Genomic DNA, 22,587 nt, shown 5'->3' with positions numbered 1-22,587 from the left:
CTCAGGCATACACTCTCGCTTTCTCTCGCTCTCTTTCTCTCACTACATTTCTCCTTGCTCATGCTCCCTCTCCCTTTCTGGTTTGAGGACCATGCACTCTCTCTCACTATGTTGTTGTGTGTATGTGCATTGGGGAATGAGAGGGAGAGAGGGAGTCAACTAGAGAGGCAGACTTAATTAATCCTGATTAATCGCAATGAGAGATTAGGGGAGAGTCTGTCTGTGTGTCTGTCTGTCTATGTGTCTGTCTGTCTGTCTGTCTATCTGTGTGTCTATGTGTCAAAGAGTCCATCAACAAGAATACATTAAGTTGATTATGATGTGCATTAGACAACTGGGTTATTTGTGTGAAGGAGAGTGAGAAAGTGAACCAGTGCGAGTGTTTTAGTGTGGGTGTATGCCTGCATGCATGCGAAGCGCGAGACAGTTCTCTAACTGAAGGAAAACACTCCATGTGTGACAGGAGGCAATGAGAGATGGAGTGTGTGGAACGTGTGGAGGGCTGAGTGTGTACGTGAAGTGACAGAAGTCAGAAGTGTTTTGGAGGTATATGAAGATTGTCATTGTGGTCAGGTTATGTCACCTCAAGCAGGCCGGTGATTGGGGAGATGGTCAGCTGCAGGTGGTTGTTCTCCAGGATGATGGGCTCCGTCTGGCCCTGGGACGTGGCCACTTGGAAGGACTCGCCGCCCTTGATTGATAGGTCGTTGCCTTGCTGCAGGACGAGGTACCGGGCGGGTTCAGTCTGTACCTCCGCCCTTTCACAGAGCTGGTAGACGCCCAGACCCAGAGCGGGAACTTGAGCTACAAAAGACAACTGCACACACACGCAGACAGACAGACAGACAGACAGACAGACAGACAGACAGACAGACAGCCGCACACACACACACAGACACACAATCATTCATTGCATGACCAGAGGTGACGGTTTGATCAAAAACAAACCAAGAAAATTTTGATTCAGGTTCATCTACAAGTCTGTGTATGTGTGAGCAATAGAGAAAGAGGGAGAGAGGGTGTGTGTGTGTGTGAGAGAGTTCCTACCTGGTAGGCATCTTTGGACACTCTGGTGGTGTCCTCCCACACGGCGCTGACCTGTGTCCTAACCACCTGACCGTAAGCATTGAGAACTCGCACGTGGGGGGTATTCGTGTAAACGGTCACCATGGACGACCGCGCCTGGTCCCCTGAATTGTAGATGACCAGGGACCTGGTGGAGACAGCACAAACACACCTTAAGACCTCTGCACATAGGCGCCAACACGTGTGAGGCACATTACGCTTTCGATGTTCAATTACATTCGATTCCATTGTGTTAAATACAACCCCCACACACCAGTGTCAAATTTTGATTGCCGCAGTGTTGATTACAATTCGGTTCTCTATTTGTCTCGGTTCTCTACTCAATAACATCCATTGTTTATCAAATGTGCATGGCAGCTGACAGTGCACATGTCCACTTGACTCCTTCATGCAAAGTACACAACCAGGATCTGACTCAAAACACAAAAGCAGGAAACATGCTGAATAAAGAGCCCTAATTTGACTGTGGAAATGTAATCGGGATATCAACTGAACTGCATTTGTGTTGATGTAAGTAAAAAACCATGACCACACAGCCTGCCACTGTTTGATATGAAAAGGCAGAGAAACAGACAAACAAATAAATAAATGATCGTGCTGGGCTGAGCCAGAACCAAGTGTATCTCAGCTCCTCTGCCATGGAGCTGTGACTAAAGCAGTACTAAAGTGCACCATACGTTTGAAGCACTCATGCATGGGCGAACACGCGAACACACACACACACACACACACACACACTATCACCTCTCCACTAACACACACCCACATTCAACACACTCCCTCCCACAGCACATGCCACTGTGACAGAGACAGATGGATTGTGGGATGGATGGCGTGCCTAACAGCAATGACAGTCGCTGGTGCGTAAAGTCAGTGGAAACATGATCATCTCGGTTACCGTGTTGTGACAGTCACTGGCTCACAACGTCACAACATTTTCAAATACCCCTCAAATTCAAGTGGACCGCAAAGGCTACATCCTATCATCTTAATCCTACATTTAGCAATCGAAGCACGACAGCCCCTCTGCGTAATCACTTCCTGTAACAGAAGTGATTTTGGAGAGAACATGGCACGCATTATGTTGGGGTGAGAAGTTGACAGCACTTCATGGCACAAGCTGAAGAGTACTTCATAATGTGCTCAAGGGCTGTGAAACCTAAATAATAATATACGACACCAATCATGCTATACAACAAGGAACATTCTAGATTCAGGAGACTGGAGCTCACCTCAAAAGTAAGAACCAACTAATTTTTAAAGAGAAACCTGACAAGAATTGAGAAAACAAACCTGAACCGAAAGGGAAGGTAGATTGGATGAATGAGGGCACCTACCGTGGGTTTGGGTCTATTTTTAAAACCGTCTTGCGGGGCAGAGCATCTTGAGCTGGCTGGACGTCATCCTGGTGAAAAGGGACATCAAACATTTAGGAGAAAAACCTACGAGTCTCCGTACAAAAAACGCACCCTCCCAAATGAACACCTTCTTAATGAGACTCCATGAAAGTGTTTTCAAAGCTCTTTTAACTAATAAATAAGCAATGAGACGAACCCACAGACCACAAATATGAATGCTTATTAGCGCAAGATTGTGCACTGTAAATGTTATTGTGCAACATTCAGAGGTTTGGGAATACATTGAGAATACATTATATGATACATTATAATTACTGGCAGATGGATTATGGAGATGGCGTTAACATGCCTGTGATACGCTGCAACCGAAATAGCAATCAGGATTCATAACAAGCCCAATGAAACTGAATAAACAGGCACAATCCCTACAGAGAGCTGGGTATCAAACAGTGATCACTGTCTCTCCTACAGTAGTGCAGATAATCACACTCAGCATTTCCAAAACTCCCATCAACCAGGCCCAGCTGAACTTGTATATCTCTCGGTTGAAAAAAATAAATAAAATCTGAAAAAAAAAAAAAAAAAAAAGATTTAACCTTCTATAACTGTTCTGGTCAAAAATTACCGATTTACACATTCCCTGTACCATAAATATGGCATTTTTCATCAGATTGCCTTATCATATCCTTCACAAAAGGCATTTGAACACATTAAATTCATTGTGACTAATTACTTTGAATTTTGAGTGATTTATTCAACTTGGTCACACTTTTTTTGTTTACGGTCAAAAATGAACGCCATAGGAAATGAATGCAAAAGAGTATAATTTCTATCAAGGAGATGAAAGACATCTCCATACACGCACTCCTACAACTTTCCAGTGCTTGAGTGCCCATTCTACACATGAATCATACTTTCCACAAGAAAGCTAAGAGTAAATTATGGGAGTCCAGGGTTTTCTTGAACTAATGTACTTCTCCCCCAATGTGAACCACACCTGCCAAACAAATCAATCTTGTGTAAATTATAGGAACCCATGTGAGCAAATATATTGCCTATACTTGTAAGTAAACTGGCAAATGTATTGTCAGCATTTGTTAGAAACAGAGTTATATATGTAATACTTTACTTTTTCATTCTACTTTCTTTTTACTTTTAATACTGCCTGCCTCCCTTCTTTAGCCTACAATGTTCAGTACTTTGAGTACATGATAAATGCAATCAGTGTGCAGGTTTTGTCCTGGGGTTTGAGGCCAGGTGGGGTGACTGCTTTCTCCTTTTGCTACATAATGCCAGAAGTGAAAGGGCTTGCTGTGATGTTAACGGAAGTGTGCTTAAAGTAAGAGCTGTATGAGGGACCCTTAGGACAGGTTGACCCCTGTATGAGGGCCCCCATGGAAAGGCGATGCATTAGTGAGGCACCCTGTGTCTGTGATGAACAGTGGATGGAAGGATGTACGAGGGGCACCTGTTTGTGTGAAGTGCATGAGTGTGCTTCATGAAGTTTTACAAAGTGCCAGCACTATGGTTGAGTATGTGCCCTGACTACCATACCAACATCCATTGAGGCAACAAATCTTAAAAATATATACATAAAAAATATTATTATTACTATTGTTATAGTGTACATTTTTAATTTATGTTAAAATAAGAACAGTTGAAGGGACACCAGGCAAGCCTGATGCTTTTTCTCTACGAAACTCCCCCTCTCTCGGTCTGAAGCTCTTTTCCTTTTCTTTGCATCTTCTGTCAAGGGTTTTTTCGCTGCTTCTTCGCCGGCTCTGCCATTATACACACGTTTGCAACAATCGCTAGCGTTTGGTTAGCCTGCCTCTGTGCTGTGGATGCAGGATATAAACTGATCCTGCTTCGGTCGGCGGGTAGGATACACTGAACTTGGAAGCGGGATATTCTTCCTACAGGCAGTAGGGGCGGGCGAGAGAGTCTTCATTCACCCTGTAATGAGTCATTATAGCCATATACCGACTTACGAAGATGAGTACCGGTAATTAACACGAAAACGTTGCCTGGTGTCCCTTTAAAACTGTACGGTCAAATTTGACCGCGAACAGTAAATTAAGGGGGCTAGCAACGAACAGTGTTTAAAAGGTTAAAAAGAAGCAAAAACGGGTAAAAAAGTTTCAATTCCATTAATGATGTTTGCTGTGATGGATGTGAAGAGCAGAAAACAAGCGCACTCACCATTTGAAGAAAGAGATTGGACGGGTCGTGATTAAACATCTGCTTGTCCTTCAGAGAGAGCCAGTGGGCTGAGCTTACAATGACCCGTTTCAGGTTCAGGATGGAGTGGAACAGCCTGCGAGCGACAGAGATAAATCTTCAGTCAGTTTGAACGTCTCGAACCAGCCCCTTAACTACTGCCGCAGGAGTGGAAACTGTGGATAGGCAATAGGGTGAGATAAATAGTCACAGGCGGGAATGCTAGTCTTGAGATGACACTTCAGGAAAAAATCAAGATGATTTAAGAATGATCACACATATTTTGTGAGTCATTCCCACCGGAGGCTCGCTGAAGCAGCAATTGATCAGAGTCACTTTAGTATTTTGCAACCATATTTTCAGTTTAGTGTCAAAACCCACAAAGGGTGGTTTAAAGTCAAAACAGAAAGTCATCATGAATAAATCACTACAGAAGACTTTCATAAGCTTTGCCAAATTCAAGTCTTCTGCTCTTGTTTGTGTCCAGTATTTTGACATTGAGGTTTATAGTAAGAGGGGCACGCTCATGCCCACCTGGTGCCGTAGTCCACCACCACCCAGTCCTTGGCTGTGCCCGTGATGGCGTCGTGGTGCTGGAAGAGGGCGAGGTTGCGCCTGGCGCCTGTCAGAAGCTTATAGCTCTCCACGGCGGGGAAGTCGTTGGACTTGCCAACCTTCCTCATGTTGGCCAGAGCCAAGGAGTAGAGTATCTCAGCAGCCCTGCAGAGAGAGAGGGAAAGAAGGGAGAGGCAGAGAGAGAGAGAGTTAGAGAGAGAGAGAGGGGGGGGGAAGGCACAGAGAAAAAGTAAAAAGAGGGAGAAAGAAATAGTGAAAGCCAGATGAGTAGAGACAGAGGCAGACATTGAAAGAGATGGAACAGAGAGAGTGGGTGAAGGAGAGAGGACACATAAAGAAAACACAAACAGATAGCATTAGAGTTAGTGACAATATTCATATCTCAGGCACATAAAACTGTTGGGATATTCAGAGTATTACTATGAAAACATCAAACACCAACTACAACTGAAAACCAAACACAGGGCAAAACGACTCCCAAAGGACAAATCGTGTGCTTAAATGTCCACATGTAGAGGACACGGACACACACACACACACACACACACACACACACACCGTGTGCTTAAAATGTCCACACGTAGAGGACACGGACACACACACACACACACACACACACACACACACACACACACACCGTGTGCTTAAATGTCCACACATAGAGGACACGGACACACACACACACACACACACACACACACCATGTGCTTTAATGTCCACGCGTAGAGGACGCGGACACACACACACACACACACACACCTGACAATTGTCGTACATCATATTTGGGCTCTGCTTGGACTAAACTGATTAAGTCCTCATTAAGCACAGCTGTTATAACAAATGACAAAGCCGGCACATCTCCCCTACGAGCCTCGCCAGTGTTCTGCGTCAACGCCGCCCTTGCCAAACTACCTAATCACTTCCGTGGATTTAGATCACCAGAGAGTGATGATGGGGCAGGAGAGGCCGTCACCAAACCTGAGTCATCGTGAGCTCAATGTGTTCAGGTGAGTCCGACTGAAAAGAGGGATTCCATTAAAAAATAAAAAGGAAAGAAAAGCAAAAAAGGAGAGCAGTGCACACCGTTGTTATTATCTTGAGAGGACAGTGGTACTTAAATCCATTAGTGCTTTTAATTTGTAAAATGAACCTTTTTAATCCTTCTAATGGATCCTCGTTGTAGGGGTGTGTGTGAGGGAGGGAGGGCGGGGGGTGTTCTTTGTGTGTGTGTTTTCAGTAACATGGCATCTAAGCCTATGACACAACTGACCCAGATGCATCATCTAACACAATTCAACAAAACGTTTAATGAAAACAAAGCGACAATAGCCTTGTGCACTGGCAAAACAAACAGAAATAGACATTACAGTTGAAAGGAAATGACCTTACGATGAGTAGCATCACTATCAGTCTCATAATGAGAGACACAAAGAGAGGCAGAAAGAAAAAGAGAGGGAGAAAGAAGATGACAGAGAGAGAGGACTGGACAAAGAGAGAATAAAACAACAAGAAAGAGAATAGAGGGAGAGAGAAAATGAAAGAAAGAGCGAAAGAAGATGGAAAAGAATGAGAAAGAGCGAGAGAACAAACAATTGAGAAAGAGGGGGATGAAGATGAGAGAAAGAGATTGAGAGAGAAAGATGCTGAAAACGGGAGAAGAGTTCAAAAGGAATGAAAGAAGATAAGAAAAGCAGAAAGGGGGAGAGAGAGGCAGAGAGGGAGAAGCAGAGAGGGAGAGAGAGAGAAAGAGAGGCAGAGAGGGAGAAGCAGAGAGAGAGAGAGAGAGAAAGAGAGGCAGAGAGGGAGAAGCAGAGAGAGAGAGAGAGAGAAGCAGAGAGGGAGAGAGAGAGAGAATGAGCGACCCCTGACTGTGCAGAGCCCTACTTGGGAGCTAAAAGCCGGGCGTCTCAAAGAAATGGCACAGTGCTCATTTAAGCACTCTGCGCCAGCACTCATTTGATTTTATGACTGTATGCTGCTCAGTTCTTTCCCTGCCTACATTAAGGCATTTTATACCCCCCCCCCCCCCCACCACCAAATCAACTCACCTCAGTGTCTGTGTATGAGCACCTCAACCCCCCTCCACCCCACACACACTAGCTGCAGGGAGCTGTACTGTACGTTCAATTTGGCTTAGCGACAAGCACTCAGAGGAAGAGGTGTACAGAAAGAAGAGCAGGTATCAGGAGATAGAGAGACAGAGAGACAGAGAGAGAAAGAGAGAGAGAAAGAAAGAAATATGGAGAGAAATGTGGATGATTAAGAGTGAGAAAGACAGAATGAATGATTGAGAGAATGTAGGGGAAGTAGTGTGGGAGAGATGGAGAGAGATGGAGAGAGAGAGAGAGAGAGAGAGAGAGAGAGAGAGGGAGAGATGGAGAGAGAGAGAGAGGGAGAGAGAGAGAGAGAGAGAGAGAGAGATGTGTATATGTGAGTATGTGTATATGTGTGTGTGTGTGCTTTAATGTTCTATTATTTTTATTATTCTCCATAGTCCATGTCAATTGTTATTATTATTACTATTAATTGCTAATTTTTTGATGTAGCTACTGCTTTGGCAACATTGTAACACTTACAGTCATGCCAATAAAGCTCATTGAATTAAATTTTTTTAAATTGAATTGAGAGAGATAGAGAGGCAGAGAGGAAGTTGAGAGGGAGGACAGGGAAGCTCCTGTTGATTATGCTGCTTTTCAGCGAGGCAGATTCAGACTCTTGTCACGTTGCGACTCAGCTCTCTGCTGTTGTGTGTTAGTGTGTGTGTGTGTGTGTGTGTGTGTGTGTGTGTGTGTGTGTGTGTGAGATATAAAGAGAGAGAAAGTAATACAGGGGAGGGCGAGTCTAGATTCACAGTCAGTAGGCCCTCGGCTCTCCACAGGGCACTGGTGATTAGGACTGCTCAGAGATGGTTCTTGTTTGATGGCTCACACATGCACGCACGCGCACACAACACGCACACAACCACACACACACACACACACACACACACACAACATACACACACACAACATACACACACACAACATACACAACATACACACACACACACACAAACCTCTATTTGCTCTACTAAGAAGTGAGTGAAATGCAGGGCCACATTCTGACCACACACCCACACACACAGAGAGAGAGTTATGAATGCTTATAGCACTACCTGTGAGACACTCCAGTAGAGACCAGCAGACCTTTACCCTCAGCTAAAAAAACATTGTTGGAAAATCAATCCATGTATGAGAAAAGGACAACGAGCAGGGGAAAAAAAACAACAGAGAGAAAAGTTTGCTCATTATCTGACCAAAGGTCCCTGGTCCAGCCAATGCAGCGGTTCAGAGAGAGAGAGAGAGAGAGAGAGAGAGAGAGAGAGAGCTCCCTCTACCCTCCTAGGTGCCTCCTCTAGGCATGCTAGGAAAAAACTGAAATCCCTCAACGTCTGTCGTTCTTGATGGGCTTTAGTCAATCAGTCATTCAGAAGAAATGAACAAAACCGGAGAATAACCCCATGTGTATGTGATTTAGACGCAACCGGAGAAGACAACGCCACCTGCATGTGTATGCATTTTTGACGGGTTACACTACCTCTATGTATACAGGAGAATACAAGGGAATGGTTGGGGTATCCTAGGGGTGCCTGGAGTTGATACCACCGGGAAAAAAAGCGTCCAAGTCGCACCCCCACACACACACAAATGCTTGCCTGGGAGAACAAATGTCTCTGCACCGAGAGACTAATTAGTCAGACAACTGTTATAAATAAAACAAAATGTCAACAAAAGCAATTAACTGAGAAAGAGGCTGATAAGGCCGCCAGCTTATCTCTTGCTCTCTGTGTTTGTGTTCGTGAGTGTGTGTGTGTGTGTGTGTGTGTGTGTGTGTGTGTGTGTGTGTGTGTGTTTGTCGGTTTATGTGTGCTTGTGTGTGTGTGCTTGTGTGAGTGTGTTCGCCAATTCAAATTGCAAAATCGGCGCTTGTTCTGGACTTTGTTCGCTACTCGGGAGAAAAGCTCTGACAGTGCTGACGGAGGGGAGGATAGTGGGCTCCCCTGCCCCACACACACACACACACACATGCTCTTATTCCTCTCTCCACAGACACACACACACACACACACACACACACACACACACACACACTCTTATTCCTCTCTCCACAGACACACACACACACAGAAATACACCCACACACACACAGTCAAACTGCAGCATATGGCTGGTGTCAGTAATGGCTGCCATTCATCACATTGCTTTCCTGCACGGCTCTGAGCTGCTGAGGTGGGAGATCTACAGGGCCTCCATTTGGCACGGCCGAAAAGACACCGCCCCCCCCCCCCCCTCCACTCCCCCGACACACCGGACTGATACTCTTTCTCTCAGTCTTTCTCTCGCTCTCTCACTCTATCCTTTTAAACCTTTGAATGCTCCACTCCAGTTTGGAGGTCGTTTCACTTGGCCCTTTGTTAATTCCTTTGCTTGTCAAACCTACCGAAATAACCGCAAGTGCTTTCCCCTGTCAGACGTGCAGAGAGGCTACAAAACAAGTCTGAAAAGGGAGCCTTGGATTGAACCCTGTCTAGCTCCTTTTTCTTCTCTGTTAGCAGGAGTCTGTCGTTTAGCCTAGTTAGGTTCTGTAGGTGAGACAGAGCAGCCGCCACCCATCCAGGGAAAACTTCACGCTTGTGCTGGTGCCGACCGGCGCCAGCCTTGAGGATGTGCGCTGTGCAGACACACTGAGGGCACAGTCGTGTTGCGCTTCTGCCACGGCTGTGGGGAGCAATCAGCTCAGCGCCTGAAGGGAAGCCCAGGAAACAGAGAGACCCACACAAACAGACACACACCCAAATACATAAACGCACAGGCAAACACACACACACACACACACACACACGCACGCACACACACACACGCACACACACGCACACACACAGACCCACACAAACACACACACACTCAAATACACAAACAGACACACACACACACACCCAGGCAAACAAATTCACAAACACACACACAGACACAGATCCACACAAACACATACACACTCAAATACACAAACACACTGTCAAACACACTGACACTCACACACACTCCCTTCATGCTGCATCCTGTTCACAAACACGTCTTTCTTCCACTAAAAAAGAAGCAAATCGATCTTGGCACACAATATCTACTCTTCACGCCGCTGTGATGGTTTGGTTCCCCTCTCTGAGGGCCTCTAGCTGGTTCTGCCATGACATCTCTCAGACAGAAGATTTGTTCATATCAAACCCTCATATCCTTCAGAATAAGTACTCTAGCACTCCATTTAGGATGTCATTTTTACCACATACTTCTTGTTGTCTCGTTGTCGTGGTTCGCAGTAGCACTACATCAATCTTACATTCAGTGATCTGTGCCGAGGTCTGTCCCTTCACATTACTCATCACTTCTACTGATGGGTTTTAATTAAGCGATCGGGCAAGACGAGACAAGTCATAAAGCAAACACCTAGGAGAGCCCAGTGTCTCGCACGTCTGTGTAAACTCATTATGAAGAGCAGTGGGATAAATCTGAAGTCAGAAACTGAAACCTGCTGCCTCTCCCGACAACACACCCCTGCAACAAACACACGCACTCTCTCTCACATACACATGCAGTCAACTGAGAATTCACACGCAAGGCCCAAGGTTTTCGATTGAAAATCCAGAATCAAGTAACTGGTATTCTGCTAAATTTATTTTTATATGAATTTCAAGTTATTTTATTTTTTATTTTTTATAAATGATGTATTATTTGGACGTCAGATGGACGTCAGACACAGACATCATCAAGTCTCAGTTGACAACATGTAGCTGTGCAGACTAGGTTAACACACTTTTTAATTTATGCATTCAGCAGACATTTTTGAAAAGTTTTAAACAGAAAATCTTACACAGAGCACTTTTACAAGGAGATAGAAGCTAAAGAAGTTGGAGATAAAGGAGATCTCTTTTTACTCCCCCAAGGCCCTACCTGAGGTGAGACTCTAGTATGCGGTCCAGACGCTTGTAGAAGGGCCGTGAGGTGAAGTAGCCACTCCAGTAGTGGTCGTCACGATCCGCGTAGGTGAAGAAGTCGCCGCTAACCGTTGGAAGCGTCAGGGAGCCCACGCCGTCGCCCGTCGCTTTCCGCAGAGCCTCAAAGTAGTCGGAGATGGTCCCAAACTGGGCCTGTGGGGGCAGACAGGCAAGAACGGATGGATTATTGGAATGACTGGAAGGAAAATGGCAGCCCTTCAGTGGAATGAAAACTATGTTTTTCCCACTAAAATGTGGAGGGGAAAAAATCCCTTTCCACGATTCAGTAAATAAATGGGGTATGTTTTGTTTTTTGTTGGTTTGTTTGTTTTTTGCTCTGAAAAGTGTGACAAATTGAGAGATTAACTGACAGGGGAAAGGCAGGAGAAATGTTTTCAGTTAATTGAGGATAAATGAAACTCCAGAAGGAAAAGCTAAAATGACAACTGAATTTCACATGGCAGGCTTTCTTCTGCTGCGAGACGTGTTTGCAGCCAACAGTACACTGCCATGAAGTGCTTTTGTGTTGGCTTTACTTTTATCAGCTAAAACATTCTGCACAACTAAAATGAAACCTTTAAGTCTGGAAAGGCAACACACACTGAAAATGGATTTCTCTCACCCAGTGTCCATTTTTTAATGGGTTTCAAGTCTGAACATGAAATAATCTTGTCTCAAAGAAATTGAGGCAAACCCTGAGAAGTTAGACATAGTTAAACTTTTGTAGGCTTTTGTAGACTTCCTGTAGGATTATACATTTAGCTGTACAACACATCAGTGTAATAAAATAATCTAAACAATCTGTCTTATTCACAATGTTTGGACGAATTTGCAAGACTTGAGAAGTGGTACGGTGATGTTGCCTTGAATGTGATCATCTACTGTAACAATTAAAAACACACAGACAAACTAACGTGAATTTCTTTTCTGGCATGGTGTGGGTCTTGTGAGTGACCCTTAACCTCTGAGTGAGTCATCTTCTATGCACATAATACCCCTGGACAGGGTTTTCTTTTGCTGGTCCCAAAAATAGCCAGGCATATGGTCTCATGTGGCCCCATCAAAAGCCTGACCTCAAGTTTGTTAGGAAGTTGTGGTCAGGCTTGGAAATTAGTGTCCATGCTAACGGCCAAACAAATACAGTGAATACCAGCACGGAACTGTCATTAAAAAAGTCTGGTAGAAAACTCCACAGAAGGTTAATTAAAGATGTTGAAAGTTGAAACACATGAGCTCAATTAAGTTAATTAAATAATGAATGGAGTGCTTCCATATTTCCTGACAAAATATGTAATGTTGCTTGACAGCTGATTTTTAGGGCAGCCATCCTGTATTCATACCTCATTAATCAACACACGTATGCTTTATTTGTGTTCTAATTTAGTTCTGAATGACAAGTCACACAGATGTATGGAACAGTGTGACAGACCTTGACATGAAGTTCAGGGTGAGAGTTCATGTAGTCAAAGAGCTTCTGGTAGTTCTGGTACTGCTGGTCCCACTCCAGTGCCTCTGTATAACGGAAGTCATCCCCCAAAGGAGCCAGAACCACCTTGGACCGGAATAGCTTGGACTTCTTTCGATACTGATCCAGCAACATTCGGGCTCTACAACAGACACAGAAGGCCATTTTACTTTCAGTTTAAAGTCACTTAATTACACTCTCTCACTCTATACATTAATAGCCCATGTATGGGGGGAAACTGCATATTGGAAAATACCAATAACTCTCCAGTTCAGCAATATAGTAGAAGACTCTAAAATTCTTTCTTTCTCATGATGCATATTTAATGTGGTTCAAATCTACAGAGGGAGGCCAAATCTATACGACCACAGAATCATTTTGACAGTTACACAAGCATTTTACAGCATTCTGCAACAGGACAAGACGTAGCGGAATATAACGTTTCATGACCCAGATGTCAAACAACACAAACAAAAGCCTAAACAAACTAAAGTGCCAGTGGGACTGTAAGGGTACACGGTGGATTGTCCCTTCAGCCTTAAGTGCCTTGTTGCCGTCACACGATACAATTTATTGTGACTTTATCTGATCACCTCAGGGCCCAACACTAGACATCGCAGAGCAGAACTGCAGCTTTGTGACACAATTTTTTATCATGAGCTTTGATGGTAGAAAAGTTGAAAAAAAAAAAGAAAGATAAGTCTAGCAATTTTCCCGTTTAAATCATTCAAACATATTCTTCTTGTGCTGTTTTTCCCTTCATCAGGTTTTTCTTTTTATAACTGCTTGTGATGACGATGAGTCATTATCATCTCTTTCAAAACGCTTTGTTACGGAAACAACAGCACAGGGAAGATGTGGGCAGTTATCAGATGAAAATGATACAAAGAGACAGTTCATCCTCACCTTCCACCCCCCACCCCCCACCATCTTAAAGTGCTGAATCCTCTTTCTCTATAAAGAACTCTAAATAATATCTCCCATCAGCGTGAGCTCTCTCTCTTGAATTGTTACCTCCCTGCACAAACAATCCCATAAGTGGGAGCAAGTCATTATGTCTGCAATATACAATACAGTACACAGGCAATAAACAGACTCCACTCCGGGTATGCTCTGGAGCAGAAAGAATCGATGAAAAGGCAAGTTTTCATCAAAATACCCTCCATAGAGGAAGATTGAGATGGTGAGGGGCAGAGAGATAAAGAAAAAAAATGAGACTGTGGAAAGCAAGAGAGACAGAGACACAGACATAGAGATAAAGAGGCCCAGAGTACCTCATGTTTTTTACCTGGTGTATTGAGAATGGATGCACATACATTTGCATGGGTACCTGAGCATGCGAGCATATGTGTGTATGTGTATGTGTGTGTGTGTGTGTGTGTGTGTGTGTGTGTGTGTGTGTGTGTGTGTGTGTGTGTGTGTGTGTGTGTGTGTGTGTGTGTGTGTGTGTGTGTGTGTGTGGGTGGTCGGACACGTGTTTGCTTTCCTCCTATATACTACATACATTACACTATATACTTCTGATCTTTACCCTACACACAGCATACAAGTATGCCCCTGTATATACAGTATATATATATATATATATATATATATATATATATATATGGGTATGTATAATGTATTTCTTTGTATATACACACATGCATATGTACATATATACACCTACACCATACTATACACACATTAACAGTATGTATATCTATCTGACATGATCACCTGTCCTGGACGTTGTGGTCAGTGATGGCCTGGGGAGGGACTCTCCAGGGGCAGCTGACACGGCCACCCGGGAGCCTCTTGAAGTCGAACTGGCAGCAGGTCTTAGGGTCGGGGCCGCAGGTGTGGGGCACGTCATAGCTGTAAAAGGGCATCATGTGGCACAGGATATCGGTGCTGGCATCGTGGTCTACAAACAGACGGAGAGCCAGACGGTCATTCAGTGACGCTTGCTAGCATTGGAAGCAGAAAAAGGATAAGTGTAGTCCAATCGATTCTGGCAAAATGTTAAGACTTAGGAGTTGGGAATTGGGACTTATGAGTCGGGAGTTAGGAGTCAGGATGATGGATAGGTAATAGCGTGTACTTACAGTGAATGATTTAAATTAAATCTCAATTTGGTGGCCGCTAGTTCATTGGCTAAAAAAAAAAAAAAAAGCGCCAACATAATGTTCCCAATTAACTTTTGAAATGACCGGGAACCTAGCGAAGTTAATTTGCAAGGTTAATTTTGACTCATTTGCACAAACCAGGAGAGCAGATCGGATAAAGAGACTTTCTTTTAGCGCCTGAAGGTCAGCCAGAAGAGAGACGGAGGGGGATAAAATAAGAAAAAAAGAGAAGCGGGGTAAAGTCACTCAAACCCGAGTGAAAGCGGTCCAATTTGATTGACGACAAATCATTTCAACTCAAGGTCACCTTCTATGCTCTTGCAAATGAATATCGACACATGCAAGATGTGGCTCAAATGACACTGGCTGGCCAACAAACCAGAGAGAGAGAGAGAGAGAGAGAGAGAGAGAGAGAGAGAGAGAGAGAGAGAGAGAGAGAGAGAGAGAGAGAGAGAGAGAGAGAGAGAGAGAGAGAGAGAGAGAGCACACAGAATAGCAGTGGCAGCCACCTGAGTTACTGTTTGTGCATTCCCAACGGCCCGCGTAGGCACAACGGACAGCAGCGGTGCTAGTTTGTCACCTTAAGTGTCTCAGAGCACTCAGGGGGACTAACTGAAGAGCCGAGTTTGGAAACGCCAGTGCAGCCAGGCAGTGGGCCGGTCAGCCTATTTCAGGGTTGATGTATGTGCTCGCATCCGGCGGGACCATAATTAGGTCTGGAACTGGCCAAAGCGCAAGTCGGCCCAAGGCAAGCCAAATGAGCAGTAATCACTTTCTTAACTGCGCGATGGAAAAGGGGTCCGCGTCCGGTGTCCAGGGTGCATTTTTGTCATTTTTTCCGGGGTGTTTGTCAGCGAGGCACACTGGGCGCAAGGCTATACAGACGTGCTTCATTACGGCCGACTCGGGGAATGGGGGAAAAAATCAGGCGATACAGGCGAGGCAAAGCGGACGTTTCCCGCTGCTTTGTTTGTTGCCTTAAGATAAGCTGGCTGGCTTCCCAAGCCGAGAGGAATGCTTGCTTTTTCCCACCAAATAGTCCATTTGTTAAACCACTTCTTCTCCATCTTTCTAGTTCCCCATCTTCCTCTTCCACAGACAAATGGGAGAGGATATTCAGCTTCAGCACACACACACACACACACACACACACACACACACACACACACACACACACACACACAGGCTGGCACATGAATGCATAGATTTGGAAGAAGGATCTGGATTATACTATTCACAACCAAATAAAATGGAACAGTTCTTACAAAATGGACAAATCAGCTCTGATGAGGCCTGATGGAACGACACTGCACTCAAACGAGAAATCTATCCAAATCGCCACACAAGCTTGACGCTTATACACTGGCACTGCACTGGAGTTGAATGGACAAAAAGGGTGCTATTTTCCCCTAACATGAAATCAGTGATACACTACCATAAATTAGGCATTCTGAGCACATCGCGAACAACTGGCCACTGATTGTGAAAATTGCCGAAACAGAGAGAAAAATGGAGGTCTGGCCAGCACTCATCTGTCCGCGTGTGAGTTTCACCTTTTGTCCGAGGCAGCAGCAGGTTCTCTCCGCTGTCTCGTTAGCGAGACCAATCCCTGTGGCCGCAGTGAAGAATGGGCCCCGATGGCAAAGGCCCAAATACATATCTGCCGTGCCCAGGGCCCAGGCACCAGTTGTGCTCTTCGTGCCAGAGACAGAGAAGAGGGAGAGAGAAAGCCAGACAGAGACCAGCCTGTGCAATCCGCATTTGGCCCCCGCTGGTTCACCCACAGGGGCAAAGTTCTGCCCACAGTCGTCTACCAGCGAACAAGGACAAGTGAGCAACAACCCCTCAAATTGCTGGCAGCAGCAGAAGGGCAGAGGGCCATTAACTAATGACAATCTATCCGATTACGAGCCGCTAAAAAATGATCCAGCCGCACATGGGTCACTGTGGTGCCTAGCGTTGAAATCAATGAGCACTGTGGCAGTTTGGGTAGTCGGTATGATAGTGGGGGGTGGGGGGATGCACATCTGTGTGTGTGTGGGGGGGGGGGGGGGGGGGGTCACGACTCAGAGGGACAGTGGATGAGAAAAGACCTCTACCCCCCACACTTCTACCCTTCTCTAACGATCCTCGTGACAGACCTTGGTCTGTTGGCTGAAAAAATCCAGAGCTTTATCACACACACACACACACACACATGCTCGCTCACTCTCACACCGCAGATGGCATGGGGGGGCAGAGGGGTTATCCTGGTCTGACCCCTAAACTCAGTTTTCCCTTCGCCTCACTGCGGCCGTGTGTTTGGAAATCGATTGCTATAAAAGAAGAAGGGGAAAAAAGAATGGGGCCAGTCAGTGGTGACTGAGCACAGAGGTTAGAAGGCCAGCAAATAAAGCAGGCATGGGGCAGCCCTTTGAAGTCTCGCTGCAGTGGAAAAGACATTTCAGTGTATTTAAGGAGCGCTGTTGTGCAATGGCCCTAGGCATTGAGATAGTGTTTGCATTTGAGTCTAGACGGAATATACATTATATATACACATATGTATATGTTTTTTACCAAATGAAGTAGACATTTATAAAAGAAATCTCTTTCAACAGCTAATTACTAACATGTAAAAATGCAAATAAAACTAATCTGGATTTAAGTGCACTACAAAGAAATAAAAAGATGTCAGAGACGAAGGAATAACAAAGAGGGAGAGAGTGAAAGAAAGAAAGAAAGAAAGAAAGAAAGAAAGAAAGAAAGAAAGAAAGAAAGAAAGGAAATGGTCTTCAGAGATCAGCCTCACCCCAATTTTGCCTCCAGAAGAACTCCAGCGTTTTGTGGCTGGCAAAGTGTTTCTTGACCGAGTAGTGGACCCTCTGGATCAGCATGTTGGAGAACCCTGCCTGCTTCAGCAGGTAGGCCTGGGTGGGAGAGTGGCCGAACGGGTCTACGGCCCAGCCCGTCTTGGGCTTCACACCTGTTGGTGCCAAAGAGAAGGCAGACAATCAATCATTTATACGTATACAAGTGTAAACAATACAATTTACATCTGCGTTTTTTAAGATACAAATTACTCCCAAGCAGTTTACAGCTAATTGAAAATGTAGGTCATACAAAATGAGCATTATACAGATTAACAAAAACACCTATAAAGTTTAACTGAAATTGCACTCTAGTCTAAGCTACAAGGTTTTGCCCAAAGTTTAAATTTGTTGACATTTTTGTGTGTTTTCACTTGCAGTGTCACCTCTGACTCAGTCCTGTCAAACTCCAGCAATGTATTATTCAGATACACCCAGGGACAGAAACCAGAAAAGGTCTGGTAAGGTTCCTCACACCACACATATCTCATACTGGAGAAGTTCACATTCAGCTGGGCCTCAGCATTCCACTTCCACTGACATACAAACACACACGTCCTTGGGGCGTCCTTTGGGATGTCCGAGACACTGACACATGGCTACATAGCAGAATGCTACGCCGACCACAATTTTCACTGAAGTAAAGCGCTCACAGGGACAAAAGACTCCCGATGATGCCAAGTCCCTTTTCATCCACCACGCTCCCCAATTTATTATTGGCAAATACTCGCAGTCCACCTCCTGGAACAGATCCAGAGCCAACGCCGCCAAACCCCAGGGCCTCGGGGGAGGAGAAAACTGAGCCGGCGCTGATGCACGAGGAGTCTCTCTCTTCATTTGTTCACTTGATTCCCCACACCCCTCAACCACCACCCACCCCATGCCCCTTAAAAGACCCCCAGTGGACTCCAAGAGGTCATCACAGCTTTAACAGAGCAGGTCAATGAGAGCCGGTCTTCAGTCAGGTCACGACTCTTGAGGAAAGCCAGACAGGGAGAAAGACAAGAGAGATAGAGAGAAAAGAGGGGAGAGAGAAACAGAGAGAGAGAGAGAGAGAAAGGTGGAGAAAGAAGCCCTTTCCATCTGTACCTCATGGCCTCATTATTACCACTGTATCCCAGCTCTATTAATAACACAAGAGCAGGAAGCTCCACAGCCAAACAGCCTCAGGTGTAACTAAATAATCCACATTTACAGACATTACACAGATGAGTTCTAATCCTATTGTGGATTCAGTTTTATTGGACTGTGAAATGAACCTGGGATGTGAACTTGGCAATGGGCTCTTCTGCATTAGCCACCAGGCAGTTGAGTTGGAGATGCACACAAAATGGCCCCCGGTAATTCCTCTCCAGGCCAAAACGAAGCAATTACTTAACCATATTGCCTCTACAAAACACTGTAATGTGGATGCAATATTAATTAAGTTCAGTAGCTTCCGTGCTGATGGATGATAGTGCAGGAGGAATATGTGAATACAGTAGAGGCTCTAATGGCCTAGGGTTCATGGTCTGGTTAGACTGAAGTCATGTGTGAGAGTATTGGATTCAGAAGTTATGATTTTCATATTCATAAGTGGTTTGTGTCCTGATGTTTCTGTTATGTGTTCTTCCACATAATGAGATGATGAGATGTTCTTATTTCATTCTGTTCCTGTACTGCCCCTGTGTATATCTATGTGTGGCTGTGTTTAGAGATAAGAGGGAATATTAGGACTTAGCAGTGTTTCACTGTTCTGTTACTGGGTCAGTAGCTATCTGCTCCGGATTTCCAGGTTGCCACTAATCAGAGTCTGATTCAGTGTAGTCCACGTGTGATGTGATGACCAACGCAATCTGCCGTCAGCCTGGAAGGATACTTGAACCCTAACTATTTCCTTGTCTAGTTACCGGTAGACTAGCTGGTGGATCTTTAGGTGAAGTCACGCTGTCTCTCCCTTGATGTGAATCATTGTAAATAAAACTCTGTTCCTGATTTTTCCTACCATTGGTCTGACTGGGTCTTCATTCATCTGTGGTATCAAAATTACCTTCAAGTGTAACTACAGAGGGGAATAAGCAGTCTCCTCCAAGGCACTACTCCATGTCTCTTAGTGAAGTAATTGGAGCAGGCAGAGGTACGTGTGCCTTAAGAGTAACTTAACAACATCTGTCATTGGTTTAGAGAGAGGGCGGTCAAGGAATAGTTTACCATTTCACCCAAGCATTGATTATTGCTACACAAGTTCACCCAAGTCTAATCGTGCTGTGCTGTAAAAGATAAACCTGTTTGTTCACTGTACGTTTCCTGAGGACTGGTTGCAACACAACAGTTTTTACCATTTCATTAGAATCTGTAGAATCTTTCAACAGACAACAGGCATTTTTTTTCCCCTTCATCATGCAAACACCGGTGCCGATTAGAAACCAGTGCCCATGTTTATGAGTCATTCCACAACTTCCACTTCTTTTGCCAGGGTTAGCTGGCACGCCACAGGCTGGGAGGAAGGGCAGCAAAATCTGCTCTTGGCTCAGCTGTCGGGGAATCAAACTCCATTTGGCTCCGGTCTAGGAGGGGGAGGGAGGGGGGTTAGGGTGGGGGTGGGGTAGAGGATGGAGGGGAGATATTTGCCTACCCAAATGCCTCTCCAGCCACTGATGTCCCTCCAGGAGCTGGTCGATCAGGGCAAAATAGTGGGAGTTGGCCTCGTCGGGCATCACCCAGCCCCCGGTGGCAATCTCCAGTTGGCCGCTCTCAATCAACCTGTGAGCAAGCAAGCCACACACACACACACACACACACACACACACACACAAAAACACAAATTAATAAGCACACACACTTATATAAACACACACACACACACACACACTCACATCTCAGATGCACACACAGATACTTAATAACAAACAAACAATACATACACAGAGAGCCACAAACACACACAGAAACAGACAGACACACAAACACTGTAAATGGTTTGCATCAAGTTATTGACATTTTGGTTGCGATCATTATGTAAACAAGCCACATCTCCCACAAATTGCCTCTGACCCCCATATATACAGCCTGATACAAACATACCTTACTTGGGCCTGGAATGGGGCAAAAAAAAGGAAAAAAGGGACCAAAAATAGGCACTGGCATGAAAAGTACTGACCGTAAAAGCATGTGCTTTCACTAAAACAGACAAAGAATACACCATCTTTGAAGCCTGTGGCTACAATATGCTCACCCGATCCACTTTAACTGTCCCAATTAAAACCACATAACTATTTTGTCAAACACTGACTGACTGGAGAACTGCTTTTCTCCTCCAATCTGTCAACACATTCAAACCAGTTTCCAAAAGACACTTAACCAGAAAGTAGGAGTCCATTTAACAGCAGACGGACGGCCTGTCTGTACCCACTGTGAGGCCCACTAAACACATTACCGTCCAGCAGGGTCTAAATCAAACACCTGTGGTAGGAGGAAGCCCATCTCTTATTAGGACAGGAAAGCTGCTGCTGCTGCTGTGGGCGATGACTCAGCAGTTTTCCTTCCAACATTGGGGCATTTTTCAATGGAGGCCTTCCAGGATGAAAACCTCTGGAGGACTTGTGATTGGAGAGGTGGGGTGAGGTGGGAAAGGTAAAGCCAGCGTGCAGAAACAGAGCGCGTCGACACAGCAGTTTCTCCTCTATTGAGACGCCGAATCACTCTTTTACTTCCCAGCTGGGGAATGTAACATTTACCCCACCCCATAAAAATCAATCATGGAGTTAGCTCATAATTCGATTTGAAGAGTAGTGTCCAACACTGCTCTCCAGAGTACGCGCATATTAAAATATGATGTTCTTTTTCTTCATCTTCACAATATAACAATGAAACTGTTCTAAAAGGAATTGCTAGAAGTATATTGCACATTGAAGGCCATTACTGTTTTGCTTGTCGAACCTTGAAAGAATCCACAGGAAGGACCCATAAAGAAGTCATGCCATACACTTTTCAATTATTTTATAACATGCCGAGACACTTTTTGTAAAGTCTGCAAAGCTCAGACATAGAAAACAACGTTTTTCTCATGATGTTCTAACATTCTCTTTTTTTTGGGGGGGGGGGCAGAAAACATGCTGGAGAGAGAGGTGGGACCGGGAAATGACCCGGGTCGGATTTGAACCTGGGTCCCCGTGGTCATGTGGAGCCGAACATGGTATGGGCGCTGTAGCCAATTGTGCCACAGCGCCCCACCGGCCAGCCCAATGTTAACAGGGGAGGGATCATAATAAATGAGAGCAGAAACCATGCACTTTTCCACTGCCCATGGCTCAGTTTAATGGCCATTACATGCAAGGAATGGAACAGTCCACTTTGAAAAGCCTGGTGCGCTAGTCCATTGGCATATCCTATTTCAAAGCACAGCAAGAAAAAAAATGGTTTCCTAGAATGACTTCTTTATAGAGTGAAGAAAAAAATCTTTTACTGTACATCATCTCCTGACTCATTTCTAATCTTCATTTTCAGTGTTCACTAATCATGTCAATGCATTTACACCTCCCACCTGCAAGGCGACCACAATTGTGAGTGATGCAAGTCACCCCGCTCACAATTTGTTTGATCTACTGCCCTCAGGGAAGAGGTACAGAAGCCTGCGCTCCCGCACCACCACACTCACCAACAGCTTCATACACCAGGCTGTTAGGATGCTGAACTCTCTCCCCCCTCTCCCCCCTCAGCTACATAACATCCTGGACTTTGGACCCACAATGGCTGCCTTGCACTACTCCACTTGCACTACTCCACTTGTACACTTGCACACTTTGCAACTTGTTGTTGTTGTCCTGTTGTCCTGAAAACACTTCTGAACACACTTCTGCTGCTCTTAAATAACTTGCACCACTATGCCACTTCCATACTTAGGTCAAACAGAACTACCTCA

The 22,587-nt window shown here is 45.0% G+C and overlaps 1 protein-coding gene across 1 annotated transcript in view; it reads right to left on the bottom strand.

The window, feature by feature from the left end:
- Positions 1-22,587, bottom strand: part of man2a1 (mannosidase, alpha, class 2A, member 1) — a 50,611-nt gene that overhangs the window by 15,663 nt on the left and 12,361 nt on the right. Inside the window, exons 5-14 of the mRNA XM_042060339.1 lie at positions 20,302-20,429; positions 17,630-17,803; positions 14,453-14,639; positions 12,698-12,875; positions 11,225-11,421; positions 5,199-5,384; positions 4,647-4,761; positions 2,424-2,491; positions 1,048-1,213; positions 584-817 (exon numbers count right to left, since the gene is read on the bottom strand). Of these exons, the coding sequence (XP_041916273.1) occupies positions 584-817; positions 1,048-1,213; positions 2,424-2,491; positions 4,647-4,761; positions 5,199-5,384; positions 11,225-11,421; positions 12,698-12,875; positions 14,453-14,639; positions 17,630-17,803; positions 20,302-20,429 (1,633 nt within the window). The remainder of the gene's footprint in view (positions 1-583; positions 818-1,047; positions 1,214-2,423; positions 2,492-4,646; positions 4,762-5,198; positions 5,385-11,224; positions 11,422-12,697; positions 12,876-14,452; positions 14,640-17,629; positions 17,804-20,301; positions 20,430-22,587) is intronic.

The sequence above is a fragment of the Alosa sapidissima genome, chromosome 13, assembly GCF_018492685.1.
Source record: "Alosa sapidissima isolate fAloSap1 chromosome 13, fAloSap1.pri, whole genome shotgun sequence".
Classification (NCBI taxonomy): Eukaryota; Metazoa; Chordata; class Actinopteri; order Clupeiformes; family Clupeidae; genus Alosa; species Alosa sapidissima.
This window is presented reverse-complemented; position numbering and strand designations above follow the sequence as displayed.